This window comes from Lampetra fluviatilis, chromosome 4, assembly GCF_964198595.1.
Source record: "Lampetra fluviatilis chromosome 4, kcLamFluv1.1, whole genome shotgun sequence".
In the NCBI taxonomy this organism is placed as follows: domain Eukaryota; kingdom Metazoa; phylum Chordata; class Hyperoartia; order Petromyzontiformes; family Petromyzontidae; genus Lampetra; species Lampetra fluviatilis.
Window position 1 is genome coordinate 18267334 of NC_136278.1, and position 16900 is coordinate 18284233.

A 16900-nucleotide genomic window follows, 5' to 3' on the forward strand; every position below is an offset into this window, starting at 1 on the left:
GGTGGGGGTGCATTCAACAAATCCAGACCCCTCCCTCCCGCTCTATGAGCGCAACGATCGATGGCGCTGAGAACGGAACACGACGGAGAAGGCCGCTCAGAGCCATACAGCAGCAGCATCAGCAACGCCTCGGTCTTTGCGCGTCGGTGCTCAGCGCCACGCGCTCCTCCAACATTTCTGTGCCATCCGCAATGGAATGGGAAACCTTATGGAGTGGGGCACACCACATCTCGTGTGCCTTCTGCTGGGGCTTCTGCGGAATTTCATGCCGCTTGCTTGGCAGTCTGCCGGCGACCCGGGAAAAATTGTTTCAAACCCCGGCACACCACATCCAGGAGAGCTCTCTCCACGGCCGTGGCTACTCCGAGTCACGAGAAACCTACGCCAGTCGACCAGCGACTCGGGAATATACTCGGTGAGAAATTAAGTCCGGCTGTCTGTGTTTTTTTTTACTTGACGCGCGTTGTGCCTCGCGCGTCCTTTGGCACGACATCCGACGTTTCGTTCCACGTTTACGGAGCTTCTTCAGGAACCGAACACCCCGGCGGCATGGCCTGGAACGCGCAGGGGGAGGAGGACCAGCGAGTATCCGTCACCGACCACGCAACCGCCAGGCGCGACGCGACGGGGAGTGAAGAGTGGCAACGCAACGGCACAGCGAGCCGGCGGTCGTCACAACTGCATCCCAGCACGCACAGCGGTGCTGGCAGAGCCACGGTGCCGAAATATTAACTTCCTCGCCTGGTATGCAAGAGGCCGTAGGTTCGATCCCGACCACGGTGCCTGCTGTTTGCATATCTCTTTCTCTCCGCGGTCCTGTGGATTTTTCTCCGGTTCCTCCAGTTTTTCCTTCCACTTTTATAATCAATGTCACACGTTCAGAGTATTTGGCTGCTATAAATTTCTGCGCGATGAGCCACTTCGTTGAGCTATCGTCTGTGGCCAGGTCGCTTCTGAAAAAGAGCTACGCAGCTCAGTGGGCCTTAGCTGAGTTTAATCCTGCGGTCTCCAGCGACACCGCCGAAGCTGCCGCGGCGCTCAACTCGCGTGTTTGTTCATTCTCCTCTTTTGGGAGCGGTGGCCATCCGTTACCTAACTTGGGAGCCATGCGTCGTCAACCGCGTTGGGACCATAAATTGGAGAGGAGCGACTTCTCGCGATGAGGGAGAAATAAAACAACCAGCCGGCGTCAGTCGTGCGGCTCCGTAAAAGGGGGTAAATAAACGGGTGAGATGGGCGGACGCAGTGCGGAGGCGTTGTGGCTGGAGGCCCATAGCGTGCGAGCTTTTCCTGCTCGCCTCTGGGCAGACCCACAGATATGGAGAGCCTCGCGGTCACGAAAGGCACCCCCCCCCCACCAAATCCCCGATCTCGCGGAGTGTGGGACATTACCCCGAATGTAAATATCCACAACAAAGTCAAACTCCGGCCACCTCGATCCACAAACTTACTAAGGGCCTCTCGCTCTCCAAACTGTGTTGGTTGTGCGTTTTTTTTTATCGTACTTCACCACGCTTGGCCAGTGCGCATCGGCGAAGGTAGGAGAGTGCCGGACTGGTTGGGGTATCACGCGCCACCTATATTAGCCGTACCCGGGAATCGAACTCGGACTCCCCGGAATCAAAGGGCAGCACGCTAGCCGACGTGCCAACGCTCCACCCATGCTCCCAATCGTTCTTGAAACCGTGGCTTAGTTCGGAGCTGGCCGCTGGCTCGACGCAGAACACCACGAAACAGGGTGCGTGCCGTCACCATCCCGGCAAAGATGAAAACGGCAGCTCGTCCGAGTACGGGCGGCACCGCGGGCACTCGCGAGCGTATCACTCTCGTCAGTAGGAAAGGCGGACACTTTATCTATACCCGCATCACAGTTCCAATTATCGGTTGGCATGCCGTGCCCATGGCACGACTGCGTAGCCCCGCGGCAGCCATAGGTAGGCAGCAAGTGTGCGGTAGAATACATCGTCGTACTGAACTACGCATGCATGTTCACGTATGTATGCTGAACTTCTTTCTCACTGCATGCAGCCAACCGTGCTAATCGGAGGTGCCCCCCCAAAACGTAAACCCTCCTCGCCGTCGCCAACCCGCACTGACCAGCGTGGTGAAGCATGGCGAACTAAACCCCACGACCCGCAGCGGGGAACCTCAATCACCACGGTGGGTGAACACCAGAGGCGCAATGTGAGCGTGTGTGACGGTCCCACACAGAGGACAACGATCGCCCGTGTAGCCTTAACAGACGGTTGGGGCAAGTGCATCCCGTGGAATGCCTGCAACGCCGCTCCTCGTGCAGCTCGGCAGCCAAAGCCGCGTGAGCACCGGTCGACTCGTTGCCGTCCGCCGGCGTTTCGTTTCCGCCGCCGAAGACGCGGCACCACGGTGGTGAAGGCGCAGCCCCGCAATGCCTCGCTCACGCCGCTGCCGGCGGAAGCGCCGACCACCGCGGGGGTCCCGCCGCCCCTCAAGAGCGGCCCCTCCGCGGAGGGAAATTCGGCCCGAATCTTGCACGCCGACCAGGTGGGAGCACCCACACTTTACCCCACCGCACGTGACCTGCCGCTCAGGGTGAACAGGGACGGCGAGGGGAGGGCATGGGGGGAGCGGGGCTTGGGAGGCTTGCCCCATCGCATCGACTGCCGCGCCGGGAGATCCGACGTAGCGGGCAACCTTGCAACACGACATGGGCTGCGGGTCAGGTGGGAGGAGGCTTCTGTACGGGCTGGGACAAGGCTTCTGTGTCGGGTGAGAGAGGACGCTGCGTTTGGTGACACAAGGCTTCTGTTTTGGAAGAATGTTGTAATGGATGATGCGTGGATTCCACTGTACAGCGTATTCGGAAGGTCAGGGGTTCAGTAGGGTGTAACACAGGAGTTCGGTATAACACAGGGGTTCTGTATGGTGTAACACAGTGGTTCTGTACGAGAGAGACAGACGCGAAGAGAGACAGACGCGGAGAGAGAAAGACGCGAAGAGAAACAGATGCGGAGAGAGACAGACACGGAGAGAGACAGACGCGGAGAGAGACAGACACTGGTTGAAACGTCGTTCAGGAAAAAACAGAACTTCAGCTTAAAAACTCCATCGCCAGTCGTATCAACGCCGACCGGGACACTTCATTCCCGACACCCCCACACTGCTCCCATGCTGCCCCCACGCTGCCCCCATGCTGCCCCCACGCTGCCGCCCTGCTGCCCACCATGGCACCGGAATCTCACATTTTTGAGGGTGAAATTCATCCAGGGATCTGAGTGTGCCATGATGCACGAAGTTAGGAAATACAAAATACTGCAGATTCCAGAGTCCGCTGGTCACACGTGGGAAGTGTCGGCCTGCAGGCGATATCGTGAGTCCTTCAGAGAAGACCTACACAGGGCGAGTGGGCTCGCCTGTCTTACCGCTGGTGGCAGGGCAGATAGAGAGAGACAGATAAAGATAAACAGATAAAGATGCACATAGAGATCGATAGATAAAAAGACGGATAAAGACACAGGCACATATAGAGAGAGATAAATAGAGAGACAGATAAAGACAGAGAGAGAGACAGACAGCGAGAGAGATGTGCGATCTGGGATGCGCACCCACCTGCACGATGAGCTCAGCGTCCTCGACCTGCTGCTGTTGCTGCTGTTGCTGGGCGATGGTGACGCCCAGCACGAGCGTGTGGATGCTGCACGACACGGCGCTCATGAGCACGATGGGCGTGAGGCGGAGCGGCAGCGTGAGGAAGAAGGCGAAGGTGAAGAAGGCCTGCCAGTCCACCGTGTCGCTCGCCTCGTGGAAGCGCGAGAAGCTCAGGCCCAGGTAGCAGAAGATCTGCGCCCCGATGAGGATCCACAGCGTGTAGGGGATGAACTTGTGCAGGATGCGGTCGGGCAGCGCCCGGAACCAGCAGAGCAGCAGCAGCAGCGCGTTGGCGGCCAGGCCCACGGCCGCCACCGCCACGGAGGCCAGCTTGTCGTCGGTGTAGATGACGGCGCACATGACGATGACGTAGCAGTCGAAGAGGGCCGCGAAGGCCACGAGCACGAGCAGCGTGTCATGCCTCTGGCGCCGGAAGTACGTCTGGTAGAGGTTCTCCAGCGACTCGGGCCTGAAGGTGAGGCGCATGAAGCGCGGCAGGCACAGGCAGCAGCCCGTGCTGCGCACGGTCACCTCGCGGTTCTGCTCCACGCCCGTGCCCGGGTCCGACGGGAGGCTCACCGAGTAGTCCGCCGAGTACTCGGCCGAGTACTCGGGCTCCGAGAAGGCCCTGGCGCGAGGCATGGTGGCGGCGGCGGCAGCGATGGTGGCGGAGGAGCGGGTGACGGCGCGGGCCGTCCGTCGGTTCCGTTCTTCCTCTAACCGAGGGTCTCCACCTCGCCCTCGTCCTCCTCGATCGGAGGGCTTCAGCCAGACTGGAGCTCGGGCCGAGTGAGAACGGACGGTTCTTCACTCGAGGTCGCTTCAGCCATGGAGCAAACGACAGCGGTGGCAGGGTCAGCGGCAAGGTCAGTAACAATGGTGACGACACAAACAACAACAACAACAAGGGACTCCTCCACACGTCCACCGGTCGGCCTGCCCTCGCGGGGATCGTATCGTACGCCACAGGCAACGTTTCAGGCACACGGCTCTGCTTCATAGCAGAGAGGTGCTTTGAAAAAGGGCGTTGGCCCGAAACGTCGTCCACTAAATACATTTCCTCTTTAGGGCGGCGGTGTTGTTGACAAATGTGTAAAGTGGAGCAATTTAGACACCTCAACGACTGTGTTATCCTGCTGCTGCTGTTGTCAGAAGCAGCATCATTATCTTAATCTGTCCTAATAATCATCATCATCAACACTGATTATCTTGTCATCATCATCTTGTTTATTTTTTAAGTCCTGGAGCCAGTTGGCCAGGATTGGGCAAAACTTAGCCCCCACTTTTCACCCAGAGCAAGCACAAGTGTTCCTGACTTAACATAACTTCACAACATATAAATATATATACAATTATAAGTAATTTAAGTAGCACTCGACCGTGTTTGGTTTAGCGGCGGACTCCACACCGCTGGTGCAGGGTGCGGCGAGCCAGCTCACATTAGTGCGCGAGCGAGCTAATGTTAGTGCGAGCTAGTGAGCTGATGTTAGAGAGCGAGCGAGCCAATGTCAGTGCGCTTGAGCGAGCGAGCTAAAGTCAGTGCGAGCGAGCGAGTTAAGTGTGCGTGAACGAGCAGGCTAACGTTAGAGCGGGCTAACGTTAGCGTGAGCGAGCGCGTGAGTTCCTGCGAGAGAGCCGGATTGGTCAGCTTGGTTCCCCCCTCCCCCCACCACCCTGGGGGGGGGGGGGGCGAGCGTTATGACGTCCCCACGTTCTGACACGCTATGCCCGTCGGCCCTCCCTCGGCTCGTGATTGGCTGCGTGGAATCTGGCTCCGGTGTATTGGGCCTGAATCGTTCACCGAGCTGGACTTTGATTTTAAGTCAAAATTAAGAAGAAGAAGAAGAAGAAAAAAAGTGTATACACAAAGCTCTAGATGGATGAGGTTCTTAAAATGTTAACAAAGTCACTGCAGCAATCACCAGGGCTTCATTTCTCACTCAATATTTTTTCCTGAATGCTGGTCAGCTGGCTTGACATACGGCACTACCACCAGAGTGCAAGGTTAAGCCCCTCGTAATTATCCTTTATTAATGTGCCCTCATATTCCTGCACACCAGTGCGGCGTCAAGACGACAAAATAGGTGTGAATGGATGGGTGTGGCTGGTGGCCGATATCATTCCTGGAGCGACGTTCCGGACTGTTCGGGCTGCGACTGCGAAACCAGGATGGCGCAGCGGGGAATGCGCGGATTTCGTCGAGACTCACGCATGGCAGATGGCGGGCGAGGAAGTGACATTTTGATCGAAATGTCCCTCTCGGTTCTCTCTCTGCGGCACAAAGTTATTTTTCTCCCTGCAAACCTTCGGAAAACAACACCAACAACAACAGCAAACACAAATCAGCGTACACAACTCGCAGCTTCATATTATAGCCTGGGCGGCGACAGCGGTGGTGGTGGTGGCTATGCACGTGGCCTACCACCTGCAGAATCGAGGGTCGGTAGATTGCCGCGTGAATGTTGTGAAGGAGCCATACCCTGGCTCGCCAGACGGCCGTACAACGGAAATGTGGACCTTTATTGTTCTGTCTTTATGGGATAAAGCGTTGCCCCCTCGCACGCATTGGATTTCTCCTACGACTCATTAATTGGCCAACAACACCTGTAGATGTATAGGGGACCACGAAGCTTGGGCATGGTTGGGCACTGTCTCACCCCGTGGGCAGCCTTCCGGTTTGCCCGTGGTTCCTCGCAAGTCTAATCGAGAGTGAGAGCACTGACTGCGGCGGCGTGATACAAGTTGAAGTTATTGCATTGTTACACCGTGCCATGACAAGAACAAATTAGCTCGTCACGATCATCGTCGTCGTCATCGTCATCGTCGTCGTCATCGTCGTCGTCATCGTCGTCGTCGTCATCGTCGTCGTCATCCTCTGCCTCTCTTAAGAGGAGCTCAAAGAGCATGAAACGAGTGAAAATCACGGACGTCGTGTTGATGACGTAAGCGCAAGTGGCTCCAGCGCTAGCAGGGCAGAGTCGCGGAGAAGCGACGACAACCAACAGATGAGACTGGCGACGGAATGGAAGCCAAGGGGAGGGAACGAGGTCGGCTCACCGCAGGAGTGCGACGGATCGAAGCATCGCAGAAGCACGGGGGGTGGCCAGTTACGTGGATAGTCCACGGTTGATGATGATGATAATTTCCAACACTGTGATATAAATACCATGTAATTGTCTTGCGAAACAGTGCATATCGTAATGCGGTGCTGTATTGAAAAAACTGGAGTTAAAATGTGTCTATGCAGGGTGCATACGTGAATTTACCCAAAATTCTGTCGTAAGGTTGTCGGCCGAACGAGCGACCATCATCACGGATGACACAGGGTCTGCTTGGGTGCCGGTGGCCACTGATTATGGCGAGTTGGTGGTGGCTGGGTGGTTGGGTTGTTGGTGGTTGGGTTTTTGGTGGTTTGGTTGTTGGTAATTGGGTTGTTGGTGGTTGGGTTGTTGGTGGATGGGTTGTTGGTGATTGGGTGGTTGGTGGGAGGGTGGTTGGTGGCTGGATTGTTGGTGGTTGGGTTGTTGATGGTCGGGTTGTTGGTAGTCGTGTGGTTGGTGGATGGGTTGTTGTTGGTTGGGTTGTTGGTTGATATTTGTACAAAGACTCAAGCAAAAAACTCCACCGTGACCCCACTCTAACCACACCAACCCAACCCCGATTGCAACAACCCATGAAACCACACCAACCGAGCCTGTATCAACCCATGCAACCACACCAACCCAACCCAGATCGTATCAATCCATGCAACCACACCAACCCAACCCAGATTGTATCAATCCATGCAACCGCACCAACCCAGGTTGCATCAACCCATGCAACCACACCAACCCAACCCAAAACGCATCAACCCATGCCACCACACCACTCAGCCCAGATCACTTTGCACGAGCACAATAATTCCCAAGCTTGAGCAGGACAGCAAACCAGACCACAACCAGGAAAACACACAGCCACGCGTGAACAAAACATTTGCACGTTAAACTTCAACTATCCCGGCGACACCCCGCACGGTTGGCTACGCAGGATGGAAAAGAAGTTGAACGTACAACATGCCACCGGCCTCGCGGTCCGCGCGAGCTGCACACCATCCCACGCCGTTCGCCCCCCCCAAGCCACCACCCCCAAAGACAAAGATCCCCCATATAGCTTGGAACAGGCCGTTGGGGCAAGTGCTGTTCGCGAGCGGCACCGCTCGCCGGAGCGAGACGCGAAGGGTTGCGTGGCCAACACAACGCCAGGCCGCCTTTGTCTCCCCAGCGGCGATGTTTACACGCCGCACCGGGTACTCATTTTGAGGCCGAGTCGACCTAGAGGAGGCCCACGATCTGTCCAGATAATCGTCAACCGGTTTTTGGCCGTGAGAGGGAATAGAACTCGGGGGGCCGGGTTCGTAGCGCAGCGTGGCGCTGACAGCTCCACCACCGCTCCACCACCGACGTCCTCGGAAGGCCGCCCAGAGCCCACCAGGGGCCAACCAGACTCCCTCGCAGCTCGCGTGGGACAACGCGAATCACAAAGAGGGGAGTCAAACCCCCTGATGGGAGCCATTGCCATCATCGTCGTCGTCTTCACGTTTAATGCATCGTTACAATATTCCCATTGTCGTTTGCGCTGGGTGTTTGTGATTGTGGTAGTGGTGTATGTGGTGTATTTGTGTGTGTGGTGTGTGTGTGGTGTATGTGTGTGTGTGATGTGGTGTGTGTGTGATGTGGTGTATTTGTGTGTGATGTGGTGTATTTGTGTGTGTGTGGTGTATTTGTGTGTGTTTGGTGTATTTGTGTGTGTGTGGTGTATTTGTGTGTGTGTGGTGTATTTGTGTGTGCGTGGTGGATGTGTGTGCGGTGTGCGCACGGTGTGTGTGCGCGGTGTGTGTGTGCACGGTGTGCCTGTGCACGGTGTGCCTGTGCACGGTGTGCCTGTGCGTGCGGTGTATGTGTGTGGCGTATGTGTGCGCGGTGTGTGTGTATGTGGGGCGTATGTGTGTGCGGTGTATGTGTGTGTGGTGTGTGTGTGTATGTGGGGTGTATATGTGTGCGTGGTGTATGTGTGTGCGTGGTGTATGTGGGTGCGTGGTGCATGTGTGGGTGCGTGGTGCATGTGTGTGTGTGTGCGGTGTGTGTGTGTGCGGTGTGTGTGTGTATGTGGGGTGTATGTGTGTGCGTGGTGCTGGCCACCCACCCCCTCGTGTGCTTTGTCTTTGTGGTGTGTGTGTGGTGGACGTGTGTTTGTGGTGATGTCCATGGGGAGCGGTGACGTCGTGATTAGTGGCAGTGTGCTGGGAACCCTGCAACCTCAGTTCGACTCCCATCCACAGACAATTGTCAGCGGCAAGCGATACATGAACGCGTCATGTCCATCCCCTAAGTTGACTCAGACTTAATTCAGTACCCAGTGCTCCAGGGTGTCTACAGTGCGCATCGGCGTGTCCATACATTCCCATCAGGCCCCACGGTGTACAGTGCCGTCTCCAACTCTCTCTGGACTCTCTATTAACGAGCTATAAAGTAGGGCCCATAGCGCGAAACGTCGCCCGTTGTAATTTTCTCTCTCTCTCTCTCTCGAGGGCACGCGATGTGACTTGACGAGCGTGTATGAGTTGTTTTGACGATGTTACACATTGCGTGCGGCTTTTGGGTTGGGGCCGGTCCTGCACAGACGCCATATTCTCTCTCGCCTCTTTGCTACAGCAGAAGTGGAGGGAAATTCCATGGGACCTACACAATTACATCGCCGCGTTCGTGACCTGGCCAGGCCCTACGGTGCCATGAAGTAGTGGCCAGGACTCTGGGTTATTCGTTGTGCTCTCAAGGGTCCATGACCATCTGCTCGCAATCATTAAGGACCATCGTGATGGTGGGCATGCCCGAGTCCAGAGTATTTGGCTACTGCTACAAATGTCCGCGTGATGATAAGCCACTTCGTTGCGCTATTATCATGCGTGTCCAGGTCGCTTCTGAAGAAAGAGCCGCGATATAGCTCAGTGTGCCTTACCTAGTAAGATAAAAAATGATCGTAGTTGGTAAAGCTGCGTGGCCGTGAGTCAGGGACATTCCCTATTCACCTTGGGGTGCGCGATGTCCTATTACCCTTACACCATTTGACATCTCTTGTTGTTACCACCAAACAGGCTGAGGTGCTTTCCATGGCTATACCAGAGGAATTTCCATCCGGTACAGATACAATGGGAGACTGATCGACCATGTTATTATGTATGTTGATGATCTGGTAATTTGATGCCAACTCTTGAAAAAGAATTGGGAGACATTGCTACTGAACCTGAAGCGTGCCACTAAGATATGGAAGTCTTACAATTAGCCCAACCAAAACAAAGCATCCATAATCGAGGGTTTTCTGGTTAGGTCGCGTAAATATAAATGCGTCGTTAAACCCGCCACCACCCGACACGGCCAATGAGTAAGGTTTGTCAAGTAAACGGAGCGTGCCAATTCGTTACTAGTAGAGCACTAACCGGTGTGTTGGAGAGCAAATCCACAACATTCACAATCTGAACACGACGTTTTGCCAGTAATTACAACTAGCACCATCAGGCGACAGCCAAATCTGTTTAGTGACAAACCTTACGAATTATCTGTGTCGGGTGGTGGCGGGTTAAACGACAACATTAATATTTACGCGATCTAACCCCCCCCCAAACCCCCCCCCCCCCCTATATTATGGATGATATTGGTCGCGAAAGCCGACTACGTGTTTCACAGAACAAATCACCTGCCTGGCTATCTTAGGTCACTAAAACGCTCCACCCCCCTCCACTCATCGCAAGTGATTGGGCAGCAGCTGTGGAGAGAGAGAGAGGAAAAGTTTCCGTGCCTGGGCAGCGTGCTGAAGACACAGTGTCCCAGTCTGGCAGCAGAGGGTCCCCGCGCTCGAATCTGTCGAGCGGAATTATATTTTCATCAGCCGAGTAACGCTGCATTGTGGCAACTACCTGGCCTGTTTGCTCCATACGATGCTGCGGGTCTTTCTCGGCCACAGTTGATGTGCCCTCCCTTCTCTACGCCTGCGAAACGTCGGACTCCCGTGACAAGGGGGCGTGCTGTGGGTTTGACACATTCAGGCTGGCCTTGCTCACGATCCATCCCGGGGTTTAACCACGCTGGATTGTGTGCGGAGCTCACAGGGACATGGGAGTGTTTGTGTGAGTCTAAGGTGTGTGTGTGTATCTTTGGTCTTTGTGTAATATGCACCTAGCTTGACACAAGTGCTGCGATGATGGCACTGCCACTTAGTGACGGAATACGGTTGTTGCTAATGGATGGTTGTAAGCATCCACGTGTGTACACGGTTAGTGTGTGTACACGGTGTTCGTGTGTACACGGTGTCTGTGTACGGTGTGTGTGTGTACACTGTGTGTGTGTACACTGTGTGTGTGTACACTGTGTGTGTGTACACGGTGTGTGCACGTGTGTACACGGTGTGTGTGTACGGTGTGTGTGTGTACGGTGTGTGTGTGTACACGGTGTGTGTGTGTGTACACGGTGTGTGTGTGTGTGTACACGGTGTGTGTACACGGTGTGTGTGTGTGTGTACGGTGTGTGTGTGTGTACACGGTGTGTGTGTGTGTACACGGTGTGTGTGTGTGTGTGTACACGGTGTGTGTACACGGTGTGTGTACACGGTGTGTGTGTACACGGTGTGTGTGTACACGGTGTGTGTGTGTACGGTGTGTGTGTGTACACACGGTGTGTGTGTGTGTGCACTGAACGTGTATGCATTGTGGGGCGCTACGAACCCGGCGACCCGAGTTCGATTCCGCTCACGGCCACCACCAGAACCGGTCCTGGGCCTCCCCTCGGTGCGACTCGGCCCCCAGTGAGTGCCGGTGCGGGGAGCTTGGGGGGGGGGGCTCACCCCAATGCGTACGCGTGCGTATGGGGCGGCTCTACTGACAATGTACGCATAGGAAACGGGGTTGGGGGGGGGGTGAAGCCTCGATAATAATTCGTCTACATTGGCCTTCAAATGAGTTAAGATAGTCCGGCGGCGGTGGTCTATCTGTATGCTTAAACCACGTGAATATTATTGATCCTTAATCGTTTCTGGGTGGATTAAATATCGGCCGTTCTATAGGATTCGGGGGGTGGGGTGCATCAGGCTGCACGTACGCAGGTGGAGGGGGGGGGGTCAAGCTCTGACAGATTTCACTGCGTCCCTACTAAACGGACGGCCCCTTAGGGACCGGTCCAGATAATCGTGACCGGCCGTGGGCACGGAATCGAACTTGGGGCCGCCCGCGCTCGGAGCGCAGCGTCGCGCTAACCGCTGCGCCACCGCTCCCCGTGTCGTAGACGGCGCGGGAAGGGCCTTCATCCAGCAGTGGATAGACACTGGGTGGTGGTCTAACGCCACCCTCGAGCTCAACTCCGCAATCATCGGGCGCGTGGTAATCCTTGTCTCAGTGTACACGACTCGCGCGTGCGTGCACGTGTCCGTGTACTCTGTGTGTACTACTGTGTACTCTGTGTGTGTGTACTCTGTGTGTGTGTACTCTGTGTGTACTCTGTGTACTACTGTGTACTCTGTGTGTGTACTGTGTGTGTACTGTGTGTGTACTCTGTGTATTGTGTGTACTCTGTGTGTCTGTATGCCATATGTTTATGTATACGCTCTGGGTGTGTGTACACAATGGGTGTGTACACAATCCGCGTGTATGTGTACTATGGGTGTGTAAACCATGTGTGTACACTGTGTTTCCACTGTGTGTGTGTACACTATGGGTGTGTGTACACTATGTGTATATACTCTATAGGTGTGTATACTCTATGGGTGTGTGCACACTGTGTTTATACCCTACGGGATGTATACTACATGGGTGTGGAAATACACCTTGTGTGTCCCCTGTATAATGTGTTCTGGTTGTGTGTGTATGTGTGTGTACGTGTGTTGTGTGTGTGTCTTTGTGTGTATGTGTGTGTGTTGTGTGTGTGTGTTGTGTGTGTTGTGTATGTATGTGTATATGTGTGTATGTATGTACGTGTGTTGTGTATGTGTGTGCTGTCTGTATGTGTGTATGTGTGTGTATGTGTGTGTACGTGTTGTGTGTATGTGTGTATGTATGTGTGTGTGTACGTGTTGTGTGTATGTGTGTGTGTACGTGTTGTGTGTATGTGTGTGTGTGTACGTGTTGTGTGTATGTGTGTGTACGTGGTGTGTGTATGTATGTGTGTGTGTACGTGTTGTGTGTGTATGTGTGTGTGTACGTGTTGTGTGTATGTATGTGTGTATGTATGTGTGTGTGTACGTGTTGTGTGTGTGTATGTGTGTGTGTACGTGTTGTGTGTATGTGTGTATGTGTGTGTGTGTACGTGTTGTGTGTATGTGTGATGTGTATGTGTGTGTGTATATGTGTGTATGTGTGTGTGTACGTCTTCTTTGAGTGTACTCGGCAGCGTAGTGGTTCAGCGCACTGCGCTACACACCCGGCGACCCGAGTTGAATTCCCGTTCACGACCAATAAATGAAGAGTGGTGAAACACCGGTCGTGGGGCATCCATCCCCTAGGTCGACTCAGCCTCGAGCATCAAACATCGGCACCGGGGAGACAAAGGCGGCCGGGCGTGACGCTGGACACCCATCCTTTCACGCGTGCATCTCGCTCTATCAGCCCTTGCCCCAACAGTCTTTTGAGGCTATCTAGGGAACATGTGTGTGTGTTTGTATTCATTGGTGCAGCGGTGTGCGCTACATCGCGCTACGAACCCGGCCACCCGAGTTCGATTCCCGCTCACGGCCAACACCACCGGGACGATTATCTGAACCGGTCCTGGGCCTCCTCCCCTAGGTCGACTCAGCCTCAAATGATCACCTGCTGCGGTGTGAAGTAAACAGCGCCACTAGGGGAGACAAAGGCGGCCGGGCGTGGTTCTGGCCACCCACCCTCTCGCGTGTGCCGTGCCGGCCTTCAGACGTGCTGCCCGCTAACAGCACTTGCCCCAACAGTCTGTTAAGGCTGTACGGGGGATCTTTGTCTTTGTCTCCGTGTACCGCGCTGTGCACCCCCCCACCACCCCTGCGTGTGTGTGCGTGCGTGTGTGTCGAGGCATTACCAGAGGGGGTCGGTGGTGACGATGATGATGGTGATGATGAAGATTTCAGTCCACGCGGTTCTTCGCTCGTAGCAATAAATCCATTGCGCAAAAAAAACAACGAAAGAACCCACCCAGCTTCAGCCTCTCCCGTGCCTCTGACACAGAGAGGAGAGAGAGAGAGCGAGAGCCACAGCGTCTCCCTCCTCGCAGCGCGGAGACGCGGGGAGAGCGAGGCGCGGCGTGCTGCGGCGCTCCTCCAGCGTGGCACGGCTCCTTCCCGTCGCGTGGCGCAGCAGCCAAGATGGCTGGGATGTGTGTCGTGGGTATTGTGTGGTCTGTGTCTCTGCGTGAGGCTGCCCCCGCGTTCTCTCTCTCTCCGCGAGACAGACAGCAGGGAGAGGGAGAGAGCAAGCGGGTAGGAGGAGGGAGGAGGAGGGAGATCGCGTGGGGAGGGAGGGTGGGGTGGTGCCTGCTGTGCCCCAGCGGCTGGAGGAAGGGAGGGAGGAGGGAGGGGACGAGGAGGGCGGGATGCAAACGCGAGGAATGGGTGGATGAGAGAGATTTGGTGAATGGGGTGGAGGGATGGCGAGATGGAGGTAGGGATGGAGAGAGATTTTGTGAATGGGTGGAGGGATGGCGAGATGGAGGTAGGGATGGAGAGAGATTTTATGAATGGGTGGAGGGATGGCGAGTTGGAGGTAGGGATGAGAGATTTTGTGAATGGGTGGAGGGATAGCGAGATGGAGGTAGGGATGGAGAGAGATTTTATGAATGGGTGGAGGGATGGCGAGATGGAAGTAGGGATGGAGAGAGATTTTATGAATGGGTGGAGGGATGGCGAGACGTAGGGATGAAGAGAGATTTTATGAATGGGTGGAGGGATGGCGAGATGGAGGTAGGGATGAAGAGAGATTTTATGAATGGGTGGAGGGATGGCGAGATGGAAGTAGGGATGGAGAGATATTTTATGAATGGGTGGAGGGATGGCGAGATGGAGGTAGGGATGGAGAGAGATTTTATGAATGGGTGGAGGGATGGCGAGATGGAAGTAGGGATGGAGAGATATTTTATGAATGGGTGGAGGGATGGCGAGATGGAGGTAGGGATGGAGAGATATTTTTTGAATGGGTGGAGGGATGGCGAGATGGAGGTAGGGATGGAGAGAGATTTTATGAATGGGTGGAGGGATGGCGAGATGGAGGTAGGGATGAAGAGATATTTTATGAATGGGTGGAGGGATGGCGAGATGGAGGTAGGGATGAAGAGATATTTTATGAATGGGTGGAGGGATGGCGAGATGGAGGTAGGGATGGAGAGAGATTTCATGACTGGATGGAAGAATGGGTGGGTAAATATACACAGAGATGTTTTAAGAATGTCTATTGGGAGAGATTACAAATGTATGGAGGGACGGGGTGACAGAGGGATGCGAGGCAGTGGAGTTAACTGAAGGGTTGGCTTGGTAACATTGGATGTAGGAAATAGCGGTGGTAGGGACAGAGGGATGGATAGTTGATGGATGGAGGAGAGGATAGATGGGCCGTTACTTAGCGAGTCTAAATGGAGGTGAGAGTGGAGGGATGAAACGATGCACAGCGAAAAGGATGAAAAGGGGCATTTACGGAGGAAATAGAGACCGAATGAAAGATTGGGGAACATTTCATACTGTGGGGGCCGACGTCTGCCTCCGCGCTCCCTGTGAGCGGGCGGTGTGTGACGTCCTCCCCCTCCACTCACCCCTCCTACTTGTCCTCCACCGCGCCCTTCGGCCCCCGCCGGGCCTCCGCCGACCGGGTGATCAGCCCCTCCGCGTGAGCGCCCCCTCTGAGAGACATAGCCAAATTGCTGGCTCACCGCCGCACGGGGTTACCCCACACACGCCCACGCACACCACCCCTAATAGGAAGGCGGCTGCGTGCACGTGCCTGCCCCTGCAGGCGCTCGTTTTACACAAAGGCTAGCGCAAAAAAACGGCGGTATGAATATGCGCGCGCACCTCCGGGTGGTTAAGCCCTAACCCACTTGCACACAAAGGCGAGAGCTAAAGGGCTGCGCGAATTTGCGCGCGCGCCTCGCCATCAATGCTATTATTGTTGCGCAAACACGCGCGAGCGCTTATGTTTTAATAGACGCGCACGCCTCGCACACACACTCAAATTACCGACACCACACTGACGCTGCAGCCCTGCGCTCGCTCTCTTGTGCACACCGTTTCCCCGCGCAGTCGCACCACACACAAATCGCAGACACCACGCCGAGGTTCTATCCACGCACACAGAAATCACACTGCACCGATACTCTGAACTAAAGTTTATTAACAGCGCAAATACACACTGCCTGGAGGGGGAATATTTCGCAAGAAGGGCTTAGCCTGACGATGCCTACGAACCCAGTCACTCAGGCATCCTACTATGTACCTCGAAGCTGGACTCAGGGTGTCGCACGGACGTTGTGAGTGTCGGAGGGAGAAGGACGGGTGAAAACTTTACCTCTCAATGCCTCGTGGCAGCACTCACTGGCATCACACGGAGGCTGCGAGTGGCTCGAGGAGGCAGGATGGCAGGGAGTGGGTCTTGACGGCAACTGCCAGAAATCGTCTCGGGCTGCTGATTGTAGCATCACTACTGTGTACACACGCCCACGTGTGATGTCACGTTGCGGGGAAGCGTCACTACACGCGGGTCGACACACACACATGACGTCATCCTGGCTGGAGGCGGGAATGACGTTAGGGCCGGTTCTGGACTGGGAGGCCACGGGGGTGGTGTGAGGTCGTGGCACTTGTCATGCCGCCGCCACGAAGCCGTTCAGCAGGCGCCCCATCTAAGACCTCGCCACCACCAAGCGACGGAGCCGACCCCGCGTCCCCCTCACCTCACCTCACACGAACACACCCGCACGCATTCCCCCCCCCCCCATAGAGCTCCGTGGGGAGGTCACCTGGCCGACCGGTTTTTATCCGAGAAGCCCTTATCGGGATTAAACTTTCACGGTTTCCGGCGACCAGGGAATTGGACGACCTCCCCCGACGCTACTTTGCACCGCGGCGCTGCGACCGGCCTTAAGGTTGCAAGGTCGCAGTGAGGGGCCACTCGGCCACCGCGGGGGAAACGCATCTCACACACCCCACACACGCAAGTATCGACGGGGCAGGCAGAGGGAATAAGCATTGTGATGGAGGAGCATCATCACGCAGGCACCATTGTTAGGGGAGTTAAAGGATAAGG

The 16900-nt window shown here is 55.3% G+C and overlaps 1 protein-coding gene across 5 annotated transcripts in view; it reads right to left on the reverse strand.

Annotated features, from left to right (window-relative positions):
* ADCY3 (adenylate cyclase 3) overlaps positions 1 to 14129 on the reverse strand; it is an 89874-nt gene extending 75745 nt beyond the window's left edge. For 2 of the 5 annotated variants that reach the window (XM_078855712.1, XM_078855711.1), the window contains exons 1-3: positions 13692 to 14129; positions 5834 to 5928; positions 3586 to 4444 (exon numbers count right to left, since the gene is read on the reverse strand). In XM_078855712.1, the coding sequence (XP_078711838.1) occupies positions 3586 to 4266 (681 nt within the window). In that variant the 5' untranslated portion in view covers positions 4267 to 4444; positions 5834 to 5928; positions 13692 to 14129. Of the gene's footprint in view, positions 1 to 3585; positions 4445 to 5833; positions 5929 to 13064; positions 13094 to 13691 lie in introns of those variants that run through there. The other 3 variants (XM_078855710.1, XM_078855708.1, XM_078855709.1) reach the window with 2 other exon arrangements.
* Positions 14130 to 16900: the final 2771 nt, after the last annotated feature.